We start from the raw sequence: 13,794 nt of genomic DNA, 5'->3' as shown, positions 1-13,794 counted from the left end.
ATAAATGGCCCTGTTCTGTTCATTCCCTCTGAAGCACCTGGCACTGGTCACTGTTGGAAGACAGGATACTGAGATAGATGGACCTTTCGTCTGACCCAGTCTGGCCATTCTTATGTTCTTAGGTACCTCTCTGCATCTTTAGGTGCCTAGATTCCTTTGTGTCTCTTGCCCCACGGGACTCAGACAGCTCAGAGCACCTTTAAACTTCAGACTAGGAGCACTTTGAATGGAAACAACAAATAGCTATTGCCATCTAGTGGCAAGTGGTGATACAACTGCTTCCCTATCCTGGCCATGCTATTGCTCTGCATGGCTGCCCTGAATTGTGTCCACTCAGCTCTTACCGCCAGTGCTCTGGTCTCTGAGCTCCCCTAGAGGTGTGTGGATCTGCTGCCTACCAGGCATGCTCCCCATAAAAGCCAAGGCCCTCTCCCACTCATCTTTGCAGCTGCAAAATGGAGGGGAAATGAGCCCTATGGAAACACTTGGGGTCTTGCAGTTCACTTCACTTTAGGAAATAGTCACTGGTCTCTAAAGTCGTCACCTTTACTGTGAGCTGCAGCCAAGACCTGGCTTTGCTGTTGCTGCTTAATCTTGGACTTGCATTTCAGATTGCCATAATTGGGGCCTTTTATTCTTCAGGTCTTGTAGCATGAAATGTTGTTTGCATGCTCCTTTTCCTAGTTGTGGGGCTCCTGAGTTAGTGCACCGGAAAGCTCTTGTCCTGTGGGGCGGGCTGCACACATGCTACAGACTAGGGACTGCTAGATTAGTTTCCCACACTGGCTGTTGTACGTGTGCTGAGGTAACGGGAGGATGCAATGGGGTTGTTGTGTGTGGCAGTCACATGAAATCTCTCTCTCCCTCTCTCTTTCAGATCCTGAAGACGTTGATTGCAGCCCACCTCTACACCATGTAAGTTAACTTCCTTTCCAGGCTCTCTGAGGAATCTGGGGCTAGGCAGAGTTTCCTCTTCCCCACTCAGCAAGGGCAGTGCCATTTCCGGGGACCACAGTTCCAAACCCCAGCTTCCAGAAGGTTTCCCATTTCCCTGGTGTGGGGCTAGCAAGGAATATCCCAGCAATTCACTCTGCTGTGGTGCAGCAAAAGTTCTGATGTGCAGCCATAGCCATGGGAATGACACAACTTAACCAGAGATGCTAATTGCTCAAGGAGCGTGTTCCTGATGCTTTGGCTGTTGAAATCTGGCTTGTGTGCTGTTGTGTAGTTCACTGGTTGAAATCTATAAATAACCTGTAACAACATATTTCCCCAGGACACCTATGTGGAGATACATTCTAAAGTTCTTGGCCTGTCCCCTGTCCAGATGCCTCGATGGAGGCACATTGATCCCATGACACAAGTGGGGCTCTGAGCTTTCCTACTTTCATTAGGCGTGTGGCCTCCCTCGCTAAGAGCACTTTGCAGGGCTAGAGACACATCACGTAGCGAGGGTGCCAAGCTGCTGTGTGTGAGTGCACTGACGAGGCAGCTCTTCGGCAGAACCTAAGAAGGGCTGCCAACAGCTGCTTGACATTATTATTATTATTATTATTATTTTATTTATTATTTAATGAACTTTTTTCTAAAATGAAACTTCATGAAAAAGTGTTTTTTAAATCCACCTTCTCCCTCCTCCCAGCCTCATGCAGCCTTGATAGAAACTGAATCTTTCAGTTTTCCCCCTTTTCTCTCCTGCTGCCCCTGAAACAAATAGAAAAGCTGGGGAGGGAGGGAGAGGAAAAATGGAGTTTGTACTGTTGGCAAGTTTTCTCTTGAAACTCGGACACTTGATATGTGTCCAGCATTTAGGCAGTGGGATTAGCAGCACTGGCCTTAGGCAGATGTAACTGTCAATGCACAAGCTCATTCCTGACCTGAATACCCACACGTTTGCAGTGGTGGACTCCAGTGCACCTTGGTACATGTTTCAGCCATGGCCTGCCACACTCCTGCTCTATTAGGGCTGGTCTACCCACAGAAATGTACTGGTATAATGATACTGCTGTATTCAGTGTAACTTCCTGTGTGGACATTCTTATTCCACTGTGGCAATAGAACTATACCAGTATAGTTCTGCTGGTAAACGTCCCCATGTAGACAAGCCCTTAGTCCTGTCAATCTCTTAAACCCAGAGCCAGGTTACATAAGAACGGCCACACTGGGTCAGACCAAAGGTCCATCCAGACCAGTATCCTGTCTACTGACAATGACCAGTGCCAGGTGTCCCAGAAGGAGTAAACCTAACAGGCAATGATCAAGTGATCTCTCTCCTGCCATCCATCTCCACCCTTTGACAAACAGAGGCTAGGGACACCATTCCTTTTCCATCCTGGCTAATAGCCATTAATGGACTTAACCTCCATGAATTTAAGGCAGTTTGGAGTCCTTGGCACAGCCTCAGCCTGGCATTGGGACCTTGCCCTGCCTGGGGCAGTGTTGGCAGGGGCTGCCCATGTGAGCTGGTTGGAGTCAGGCAGGCCTACCACCCTCCTTTCTGGGAAAACTGAAAATCACTGTTCCATCTTCTGGGGACCTGGGGCTGCCCGAGCAGCGAGGACAGAGAACTTCAGGGGATGGGCTCTGCTAACATCACCCCATGAGAACTGATGATAGGGTGGCAGCAGTGAGGGCCCCTGTTCTGGTGGTGATGGCAAGGCCCCTCCCCTCACACCCAGCCGTGGCTTCCACCGTTAACAAATCCATTGAGATGCATGGCATAGCTCATTTGTCAGCTATTGTTTCAGGCTGTCTGCAACCTCAGCCAGGTGTCACTGCCTTGATTCGGCTTGGAAGCATGACCCAAGTGTTTGCAGCCATAAGGGCTAGAAGCAGTTTTTGGTGTGTGTTTGTGTTTTTGTTTCTTTTTAAATGACAACTGAGATTTATGACCCCAAGAGTGAGGGCCCTACACATGGGCCTATAATGCCTGGCCTTGAAACAGCAGGCTTGTTACGCAGTTGTGTGGCTATGCAATACTTCATCCCATTATAGTGATGGGCCTGAGCAAGAGAATAAGCTGTACCTGCAACCAAGGGGAGGTCTGGGCTCGACAGGTGTGCCAGGCCAGGGTATGGACATGCTCTGCTCCAGCTGCCTGAGTGTTAACTGCTGGGCTAATCTGGTTTCAGACGGAATCAGAGGAATCAGAGGAGAAAGACCCTGAAGTGACGCTCTCCACTGATGATGGGAGCTGTAGCCGAGAGAACACTATCGATTCTTCAGAGTATCCCAAAGAACCAGCTGAGCAGCCAGGAGCCATCAGCTTCTTAGGAGCCCTCAGGATACCCGTGAGTAGAAGAACCAGGTTGCTAGTGGGTCCAGAGTATTCTGAACAGGGGGCTAATGTCCTGTGGGATTTGGGATGTCACTTACTATACACCAGCACAGACATAGGTGAAGTCCAAGGTGTTTAGCTGAACATGAGAATGGCCGTACTGGGTCAGACCAAGGTCCATCTAGCCCGCTATCCTGACTTCCCACAGTGGCAAGTGTCAGTGGGGAATGAACAGAACAGGGCAATTTTATCTAGTGATCCATCTCCTGTCATTCAGTCCCAGCTTTTAGCAGTCAGAGGTTTAGGACACCCACAGCATGGTTAATGGCCATTGATGAACCTGTCCTCCATGAACTTATCTACTTCTTTTTTTGAACCCCATTATAGTTTTGGCCTTCACAACATCCCCTAGCAACAAATTCCACGGGGTGACTTTGCGCTGTGTGAAGAAATACTTCCTTTTGCTTGCTTTAAACCTGCTGCCTATTAATTTCATTGGGTGACCCTGGTTCTAGTGTTTATGTGAAGGGGTAAATAATACTTTTTCTCCACACCAGTCAAGAATTTGTAGACCTGTTTCATATCTCCCCTTAGTTGTCTCTTTACCAAGCTGAAAAGTCCCAGTCTTTTTAATCTCTCCCCATATGGAAGCTGTTCCATACCCCCAGTCGTTTTTTTGCCCTGCTCTGTACCTTTTCCAATTCTAATATATCCTTTTTTGAGATGGGGTGACCAGAACTGCACACAGTATTCAAGGTATGGACATACTGTAGATTTATATAGTGACATTATGATTTTTTTTGTTTTATTATATATCCCTGTCCTAATGGTTCCTAACATTAGCTTTTTTTGACTGTTGCTGCACATTGAGCAGGTGTTTTCAGAGAACTATCCACGACTTCAAGATCTCTTGCTTGGGCGGTGACAGCTAATTTAGACCCCATCATTTTGTATGGATAGTTGGGATTATGTCTTCCATTTTGTGTTACTCTGCATTTATCAACACAGAATTTCATTTGCCATTTTCTTGCCTAGTCACCCAGTTTTGTGAGTTCCCTTTTGTAGTTCTTCCCAGTCTGATTTGGACTCAACTATTTTAAGTAATTTTGTATCATCTGCAAACTTTGCTACCTCACTCTTTACCCCTTTTACCAAATCATTTATGAATATGTTGAACAGCACTCGTCCCAATACAGATCCTTGCCTCTCTCCACTGTGAAAACTGGCCATTTTATTCCTACCCTTTCTCTCCTGTCTTTCTAACAGTTACTGATCCATGAGAGGGACCTTCCCTCTTAACCCATGACAGCTTACTTTGCTTATGAGCCTTTGGTGAGGGACCTTGTCGAAGGCTTTCTGAAACTCCAAGTATACCATATCCACTGGATCACTCTTGTCCATACGTGCGTTTGACCCCCCTCAAAGAATTCTAATAGATTGGTGAGGCATGAATTAACTTTACTAAAGCCATGTTGACTCTTTCCCAACAAAGTGTGTTCATCTGTGTGTCTGATCATTCTGTTCTTTAGTAGAAGCAGCAAAGAGTCCTGTGGCACTTTATGGACTAACAGACGTATATACGTCTGTTAGTCTATAAGGTGCCACAGGACTCATCGCTGCTTTTACAGATCCAGACTAACACGGCTACCCCTCTGATGCTGTTCTTTAGTATAGTTTAAACCAATTTGCCTGGTGTTGAACAGGCTTACTGGCCTGTAATTGTCATGATCACCTCTAGAGCCTTTTTAAAAAATTGGTATCACATTAGCTGTCATCTGGTACAGAGGCTGATTTAAGCAATAGGTTACATATCACAGTTAGTAGTTCTGCAGTTTCATATACGAGTTCCCTTGTAACTGTGGGGTGAATACCATCTGGTCCTGGTGACTTATTACTGTTTAATTTAACAGTTTGTTCCAAAACCTCCTCCTTCAGTCAGAGACAGCTCCTCAGATTTGTCACCTGAAGGGAATGGCTCAGGTCTGGGAATTTCCCTCATCATCTTCAGGGAAGACCAGTGCAAGGAATTCATTTAGCCTCTCTCCAACAGACATGCTGTGTTAAGCTTAGCATCTCGATCATCCAGTGACGCCACTGATTTTTTGTTTGGCAGGCTTCCTGCTTCTAATGTTGTTGTTGGTTTTTCTGTTAGGTTTTGTCTTTTGCTAGTTGCTCTTCAGATTCTTTTGTGGCCCGCCTACTTGTACGTTTATCCTTGATTTGCCTGAGGGCAAGTCTACACTGCAGAATTAAGTCAACCTAAGGTATGTCATTGTACAGCCACCCAAGTAACTAAATTGCTTTTGCACGTCCATGCTACTTTTCTTGTGCTGGCGGTGTGTGCTCTCACCAGGAGTATTCGCACTGATTTAATTGTTAGTGTGGGCATTGTGGGATGGCTTCTGAAAGGCCGCACCAGTCAATGTAAACAACACCGTGTCTATACTGGCACTGCATCAACCCAACTACATTGACCTCAGCACTACGCCTCTCAGCAAGGTGGAGTTATTAAATTGGTGTAGTGGATGAGTTACGCTGGTGGGAGCTACATCTTAGTGTAGACGCTTAGTTAGATCAATGTAAGCTGCCTTACATAGAACTCTGTAGTGTAGACCAGGCCTGAGTTTATGCTCCTTTCTATTTTCCTGAGTAGGGTTTGACTTCCAGTTTTTAAAGGGTGTCTTTTTGCCTCCAGCCATCTCCTTTTTTAAATTTGGGGTATGCATTTAATTTGTGCCTCTATTACGGTATTTATAAAAGTTTCCATGCAGCTTGCAGATGTTTCACTCTTGTCACTGTTCCTTGTAATTTCTGTTAAATTAGCTTCCTCATTTTTCTGTAGTTCCCCTTTTTGAAGCTAAGTGCTTCTGGGTTTGGTATTCCCCCACCCACCCTCAAGATGTTAAATTAAATTACATTATGGTCGCTATTACTGAGTGGTTCAACTAGATTCATGTCTTGGACCATCCTGCACTCCTCTGAGGACTAAATCAAGAATTGCCTCTCCTCTTGTGGCTTCCAGGATTAGCCGCTCCAAGAAGCAGTCATTGTACAGAAGAGAAAGGGAGGCATGGAGACACCACTAGTGTTGCCACCTTTCGTTGGATGTATTCCTGGAGGTTTGATCACCTAACATAATCTTTATTTAATGATTAATCTCTGATACTGGAGACTCCAGGACAATCCTGGAAGATTGGCAACCATAGACATAGCGCAGCAGAGATTAATAATCAACTCTTGTGCTTTAAAAAAAAGATGTATTTCCATACATTTTTTTAAAATAAACCTATTGAAAATTAAATTTTTGAAATTGACATCCTATACTAAGGCCTAAAAATGGTACAATCTGTTAAAATTTCAATTTAAATAAAATTCAAGCAGGCCGTGTTCATTGCTGAACTTCTAAAGGAAGTCAAAGCACTGACTTGGGAGAAGTCAGTGGCGAAGCACCTGGAAGCAGAGTTTGCTGAAGTGCTAAACCAACTTTTGACAGCGGTAGCCTCTTCTGCGCATGCAGAGAGAGAACCTTACTTTCTTCACTTCAGTTTATTCAACAAGTGCAGTTCTGTGACTCTTTCCTTCAAAGTTGAGAAACCAGTGTGGGAGTTGAAAAAGCAGGAAAGCTTGTTTTCCTCCTCCAGTCTATGAATAAAAGTGAGATGTAAGTGGATGAGGCCTCCTGTTCGAAAATTCAGAAGGACAATGCTCAGCTGCTCTTCCTGATGTTTATTTTAAGAAAGGTGGCTAGTGTGCAGTGGGCATGCCTGATGCGTCAGAGAAATCCACATGGGGGCTGTTTCCCCGGGAGCTTGTAACTCCTTGTCCTATTGTGCTTCGGGATAACATTCCCTCCGTGTCGGCAGTGTTCCCTATCAGCCATATGCTTCCCGAACACCTAGAACTCTGCAGATACTGTGGTGAAGCTGTTTAATTGTCCAAGGTAATGAGTGAGTTTAAGATGATCATTAGCACCACTGATGCACCCGACATATGGGATTGGGTTGAAAGCAAATGGGGAGAAAGAAGAAGATGGAAGGGGGAGGCTAGGGGTCCCCTCTGTGCCTTGAGGTTTTCAGACACTAACCCTTCTCCCCTCCATCTCCTCCCCAGGGTGTGGTGGAGTTCTCCTTATGCCTGCTGTTTGCAAAGCTGGTCAGTTACACTTTCCTCTACTGGCTGCCTCTCTACATTGTGAATGTTGGTGAGTCACAGGAAACTACTAATGCCCATTTAACTATTTCACCGGGTGTGCTCTGGATGGAGGATTCTCATTTGCCTGCCTCCTGGCAGGAGTGCACAGGCTTCCCGCAGAGAATCTTGCTTATTTGCCCTTAGGAGCAAGAAAGTGTTCTCTGCTTCCTCGTAAGTGTTCAGTCTCCTGGGAAAATCTGGCTGTGGTTCAGGAGTGTGTGGGGACCTCAGCTGAGGGACACAGACGTATACCACAATGGCAGTTCAGCTGTTGTGGCCAGCTGTGCTCAGTGATGCCCACCGTGGTGCTGGGCAGGTCCATGGGGTTTAGATGCCAATGTTGCTCCAAACTGAGCAAATGACAGTGCATCCTGTGTCTGCAGTCTAGAGTGCAGGTCCTGCCAATGGGCTCCTAGTGAACAAGGTGTCTTCCTGGGCATCCACAAGAGCTGCTTCTGGCTCCCAGGAGATCCATACCCAGCACCAGTGGATGCCTGTCTCTTGGCCCCAAGAGCTCTGGCTCCTGATGCCAGGAGAACAGCCACACAGCCAGAGCTCAGGCTTGCTCTGAACTTCTGACAAAGTGAATGTATCTCATTTCATTGCAGCTCACTTCAGCGCTAAGGAGGCTGGGGACCTGTCCACGCTCTTTGATGTTGGCGGCATCCTAGGTCTGGCATTCTTCATTCTTGTTTGCTGTGTTGCCATTGTGGACAGGGAGAGATGATGGCTTGTGGCGAAAGCACAGGCCTGGGACACAGAGAGGAGTTGTATCCCTGGCTCTGATCAGGGTTCCTGGGGGGACCTTGACCAATTCGGTTATATCTACACTGTGAAATGTGTGTCCTGATTTGGGTGCCTACCTTGAGGCGTGACTCCCAGAAGTGTTCAGCACCCACCACTCCCATTGCTAGCTGGAGTCGTGGGTGCTCAGTGCCTCTGACCACGAGTGTCCCAAGTTGGCCGTATGTGATGTGTAGGGCTCCCTGTCCTCTCCTGGGCTTTATCTGAAAAAATGGGAGTAACGCTTGCCCTTCTCACTGGGGCAGGGGATGTAAGAATTGACTCCTGTTTGTAAAGCATGTTAAGAGCTGCTAATAGAAGTACCAATTATTATCACATTTTTTTTTATTCTGCTCACTGATTGGCTTGTAGTGACAGCTCTTTAGAATCCATATCCTTGCTGCATATGTCTGTTTTCCAGCTCACTGAGTGAGTCTCCTGGAATTCTGTCCTCTGCCTGGGTCTAACCAGTCACCAGACAGTAACATCTGTCTGCAGGGCCCCAAGCACCTTCCCGAAATCATGTGGGAAGGCAGCAATGGGACAAAGACAGAATATAAAGGAACTGGGGTAAAAATCTGTCTGGGGATTGGTCCTGCTTTGAGCAGGGGGTGGGACTAGATGACCTCCTAAGGTCCCTTCCAACTCTGATATTCTATGATTCTATGAGACTTTCTCATGCAGGAGGCATTCTGGCTGGTCTCATATCGGACTACACTGATGGCAGGGCCACCACATGCTGTGTGATGCTGATAGTGGCTGCTCCTATGGTGCGTATTGTGATGGAAAATGTTCACTTGTCCTTGGTCATGAGGGCTTGATGTGAGCCTTTTCCCTCTGCTCCTCCCCACATAAGCCCCTTTGAGTCATATGCACTTTCCTGCAATGAGTGGTCAGATGGATCCTTGTGCAGGGAAGTCTGGAACCTACTGCGGGATCAGCATGAGTCACAGTTTTCATGTCTAGCTCTTGTTCCTGGAGGAGGATATTCACTCTGGAGCTCTTCCTAGATTGTAAGGGGCTCCAGCATCCTCCACAGCTGGGCACAGGAGGCCATGTGAGAGGCTTTCCTTCCCCCTCCTCCCCCCCACGCTCTGCTCACTTACCCCTTCCTAGACCTCTGCAGTGAGGGTGCCACCTCCACCTCCCTTGGGACTCTACTTCACTATCCAGCTGCTTCTTCCTAAACTTTTATTCCATAGCCTGATACCAAGTGTGCTTGGTCTGCACCCTAGAGACTGAATAGCTTCCTGGTTCTGCCCTGTGCTAGCTCTTGTAATGTTCTCCAGTAAGAGACAGGAGCTGTAGAGCAATTCTCTCAGGACGACTGGTCCTCTGCCTAGTCAGTGTGGGTCTGAAATAGAACGGCTGTACTCCACTATTAATGTTCAAAACTCCTAATGCGTCATTCCAAGTAAGGCTGGAGTCATCGCTGAATAGGAACCCATCTACTCCCTTTAGCTGGGGTAGAAAGGCACCTTCAGGGTCTTGGTTTCTCCAAGAGGAATGGAGGTTGGGAGCAAAAATGAATGAATCAGGGAATAGCCATCCCTTTTTGTTCTAAGGCACTGGAGTTCTCTGCACCACAGAGCAGCTCTTGGTGCAGCTGTGAATCAGTGAGGTGCGGATGGCAGTCCTGCTGCTATGCAGATCTGGCAGGAGGCTGGCATCTGACTGCTCTCTGCTGGAGCTCCTTCTCTGTTCAAATGCGTGGTGGTTCAGGCAGGGAAAATGGGAAGCCCTCCTGTCTACTTTGCACAGCACCCAGCAGCAGCCAGGAGGCTGTTCTTAAACTCTGGCTGCTCATCCAGGCATCCAGGACTGTCAGACCCTGCTGCACAGTGCTGGGAAGATGGGCCTGTTGGCAGATATTGTCTGGGCTGGTGGCAGGTTATGGTACCTCTGGGTCACCAGATCAAAGGAGCCAACGTTGATAGTTGCTGAAAATAATCCAACACCTCCTATCACAATGGACAGAGCCCTGCAAATCTGCAGATATCCACGGGCTATGTTTGCAGATCGGATGCAGATACTAATTATGTATCTGTGCAGGGCTCTAACAATTGGACTCCTTCTGCCAGCCCAAAAGTGCCCTGTGGGTTCTGGAGTAAAGGAGGGGTTAAAGTTAAAATGTTTGTGGTTTTTCCCCCATGGGTAGTATACCTCCCATGTCTGTGCTGAACTCCACTTCAGTTAGACTTCACTGTTCACCCCTAAAAGCAGCTAATTGGAGCAAGTTGCAATGTGAATGCACTCTGACTCTTAGTTGCAATTCTCTTCCCAGCCCAAATGCCTCTGATGCTGCAGTCTATCATTAGTGCAAAGCTGCGACAGTGACACCATGTCTAGGAGGTCAGAATGCAGGCTGTGAGGTCCTGGTCCTTATGCCGTCCTAGAGCAGTGATAGCACCACAGAGACAAATGATTTTGTGTTGCTGGATTTCACCTTCTTCCAGACTCAGGATTCACGTAGCCCACCAAATGAAACTGAATCTCAAAAATAGCTGTGTTTGGCTAGCTGTTCAGTTACCAGCTGCTGCTATTTTATCTGGCAGTCAAACCACAGAGCTGAAGGCCAAATGAGAGATTCTGGCTCTGTTATTCCCCTTCAGTCCTGCTTTCCCATGCTCTTCTACCATGTGGCAATGACCCCCCTTCCCTCAGCAAGCAAGGATGGAAGTAACGCTCTCCTTAACATGCCACAGTGGGCCTCTTTTCCCACACTCAACTCCACAACTCCTAAAAAGATCTCCATTCAGGATAGTGGCTCTTAACCAATCTAATGCTGCCTTGGAATTAACAGTGCCCTCTGATCACTGAATGACCTCCCACCCAGCTCATAGGTCTAATTGGCTCTCCTCACCCTCTCTGTTTTACTCTTGTCTGGGAGAAGCGACAAGAGACCAGTACAGAATCAATACTGCTGCATCCTCCACCCTGACACATCTGGTTCCAGGAGTTTAGCATGGAAAGCAGGAGAACTTAACTGCTGGAGTGCAGGTTAGGTTTGCCCAAGAGCCTTCTTGAGCCGAGGCCAAATTCTGTGAGCATTTCCTTTTGCGCTGAGAGGGAGCTGTGCACATGTGCATGTATTGTGCCCAAAATGCCTCAGCCACAAACTAGGTCTAAAATAAGGACCTCAGTGTGTATTTAGGCAGCTAAGTAAGTGGGCTAACATTCAAAGGGTATGAGCACCCCAACTGCTGGCTTCGGTGAGAGCTGCAAGTACAGACTTGGACTCTCAGAGAATGGATTTAGCACCTGACATTAGGCCCCCAAGATAGACAGTGGTGGTCCCTCCTTTGTCTGAAAGGATCCAGATGTGGACTCAGGGGTCTTGCATACCACTGCAAGCTAAAATGCTGGGAAAGGGAACAGAACCAGAATCCAGGCAGGACTAGCTCACTGCACCTTGCAACTCATCTGGGACCCAGGGACGCTCTGCTTGATCTCGAGAGGAAGGCGAGTTCCTTCTTGAATGGGGGAGGAACTTGTGACAAATTGCTGTCTGTGGTCCGGGATTGTCCGTGGGGGGTTTCCATGGAAATAACCCTGATACTTGTGCCCACTTGTTATAGCTGCAGCTCGGCCATGGCACTCCACCCAGCTGAGGTCTAGGGAGGAGAGCAGAAATTAGCTAAGGGGCTTGGTAATTCTAACCTGCTGACATAATCAGTTTCTCCGCTTTGCTTCCAGCTATTCCTGTACAATCATGTTGGCCAGAATGGAATAGGCAGTTCAATAGGTAAGTAGAACTTCAGACTCTTGGGAACAAACCAGTGAGCGATTTCACAAGTTTGAGTTTCTAGATGTACCTCTCTGGAGGCAAATAAACCCTCTAGTCTTGTTCTCCCATCTCCTCCAGAATTATCTGCCCTAGGGAAAATCTTAACTGGTAGACCATGGACTGTAGTTATGTACACTGGGAGAAGATGTCTGATGCTAGAGGGCTCTTTAATCTAGCATCCAAAAGCAGAAGTACCTTCCAGCCATTGTACCTTAAGTTGGTGAAGTTCAAACTGGAATAAGATGGCTTTTTTTAACAGGGAGATTGGTTGACCATTGGAAGAATTCATCTAGGGATGTGGTGAAATCTCCATCACCTGGACATCTTTTAAATCAAATCATGGCCCCAACAGTTATTGGGCTCATGCAGGAATTGCTGGGTGAAATTCAGTGGCCTGCAGGAAATCAGATTCAGTGATCACAGTGCCCCCCTCTGGCCTTAAACTCCAAACTAGTCATTGGTGCCACACGGTTGCTATTGCTGTTATTTTTAAAAATCCTCCCTCTCCACCCCCCAGCAACACCCCATTTCTGCCTTCAAAACCTGTTTGTATCAAGGTCCCCAGCAAAGCTTCCTTTCATCCAGGCTGTTCTGGGCTGAGCGTCACTCACTGTCACCCTTGTCAAAGCACCTAACTATGGCTGAGAGCTGCCGAATAAAGTGGGCCCCAACTTGTCTTATTTCATCTCCTGGCCCTCTTCCCAGGACTCAGGCTCCAATCACTTATCAGCTAGGTGACTGAAATGGAGGTCACAGCATCACTGAAGTCGTGTTGTAAGAGTTTTGGCTCGTCCACACTAGGGGGGGAAAATCGATCTTAGATACGCAACTTCAGCTACATGAATAACGTAGCTGAAGTCGAATATCTAAGATCGGATTACTCACCCGTCCTCACCGCGCGGGATCGATGTCCGCGGCTCTCCCTGTCGATTCCGGAACTCCGTTGGGGTTGATGGAGTTCCGGAATCGATATAAGCGCGCTCGGGGATCGATATATCGCGTCTAGATTAGACACGATATATTGATCCCCGAGCAATCGATTTTAACCCGCCGATACGGCGGGTAGTCTGGACGTACCCTTTGTTTCTGCCTGCAGGCGCTAGGGGAGCAGAGGAGGGAAGACGTGACCTTCTGAAAGGGAAGAGTAAATGTGTGACATAGAACCTGTCCTGCAGTGACCTCCAGAATAGTGTGTTGGAGATGAAGAGGGGACTCTTAACCTAACAGGGCCTTCCTGGGCTCCCTGTAACTCCAAATGGCTCTTACTTCCAATTCCCTTGCTCCCATGGTGACCCCGTTGTCCCACTATGAACTCAGTGGCAGAACTGAGAGTTCATAGAAAGTTAGAAGCACCCAGTAGATCCTGCCAGAACAGGGTTGTTCCCTACAGTGGAGTGTAGCAAATACACAAATCTCTGAGTGGATCGCTGTAGGATCTTGGCATACAGCAGGGCCAGCTGTGCTGTAGTATTGATACTCTTTCTCTTTGCAGCTATGCTAATTGTATGTGGTGCCCTGGTGAATGGGCCGTATGCTCTCATTACGACAGCGGTTTCAGCTGACTTGGTAAGAATTACACTGTTTGTTTGTTTGTTCTTGGGACAGGTCTATACTTAAAACACTGCAGGACTTTAGTGAAGACACTACCTACGCTGATGGGAGAAGCCCTCCCGTTGGTGTGAGTACTCCACCCCACCCTGACAGGTGGTAGCTGTGTTGGCGGGAGAAGCCCTCCTGTCGGTGTGGCTACTCCACT

At 47.5% G+C, this 13,794-nt stretch overlaps 1 protein-coding gene across 4 annotated transcripts in view; it reads left to right on the top strand.

Moving 5' to 3' along the window:
• SLC37A2 (solute carrier family 37 member 2) overlaps positions 1-13,794 on the top strand; it is a 60,362-nt gene that overhangs the window by 37,948 nt on the left and 8,620 nt on the right. For 3 of the 4 annotated variants that reach the window (XR_007769153.1, XM_050921647.1, XM_050921650.1), the window contains exons 8-14: positions 878-915; positions 3,132-3,290; positions 7,388-7,478; positions 8,077-8,139; positions 8,936-9,021; positions 11,948-11,996; positions 13,531-13,604. Coding sequence is in view for 3 of the 4 variants with exons in the window: in XM_050921647.1 (XP_050777604.1) it covers positions 878-915; positions 3,132-3,290; positions 7,388-7,478; positions 8,077-8,139; positions 8,936-9,021; positions 11,948-11,996; positions 13,531-13,604 (560 nt within the window). In the remaining variant the exon portion in view is untranslated. The remainder of the gene's footprint in view (positions 1-877; positions 916-3,131; positions 3,291-7,387; positions 7,479-8,076; positions 8,140-8,935; positions 9,022-11,947; positions 11,997-13,530; positions 13,605-13,794) is intronic. The other variant, XM_050921649.1, reaches the window with a different exon arrangement.

This window comes from Gopherus flavomarginatus, chromosome 13 (genome assembly GCF_025201925.1).
Source record: "Gopherus flavomarginatus isolate rGopFla2 chromosome 13, rGopFla2.mat.asm, whole genome shotgun sequence".
NCBI classification, from domain to species: domain Eukaryota; kingdom Metazoa; phylum Chordata; order Testudines; family Testudinidae; genus Gopherus; species Gopherus flavomarginatus.
Note: the sequence above shows the minus strand (reverse complement) of the source record. Positions and strands in the feature narration are given on the sequence as shown.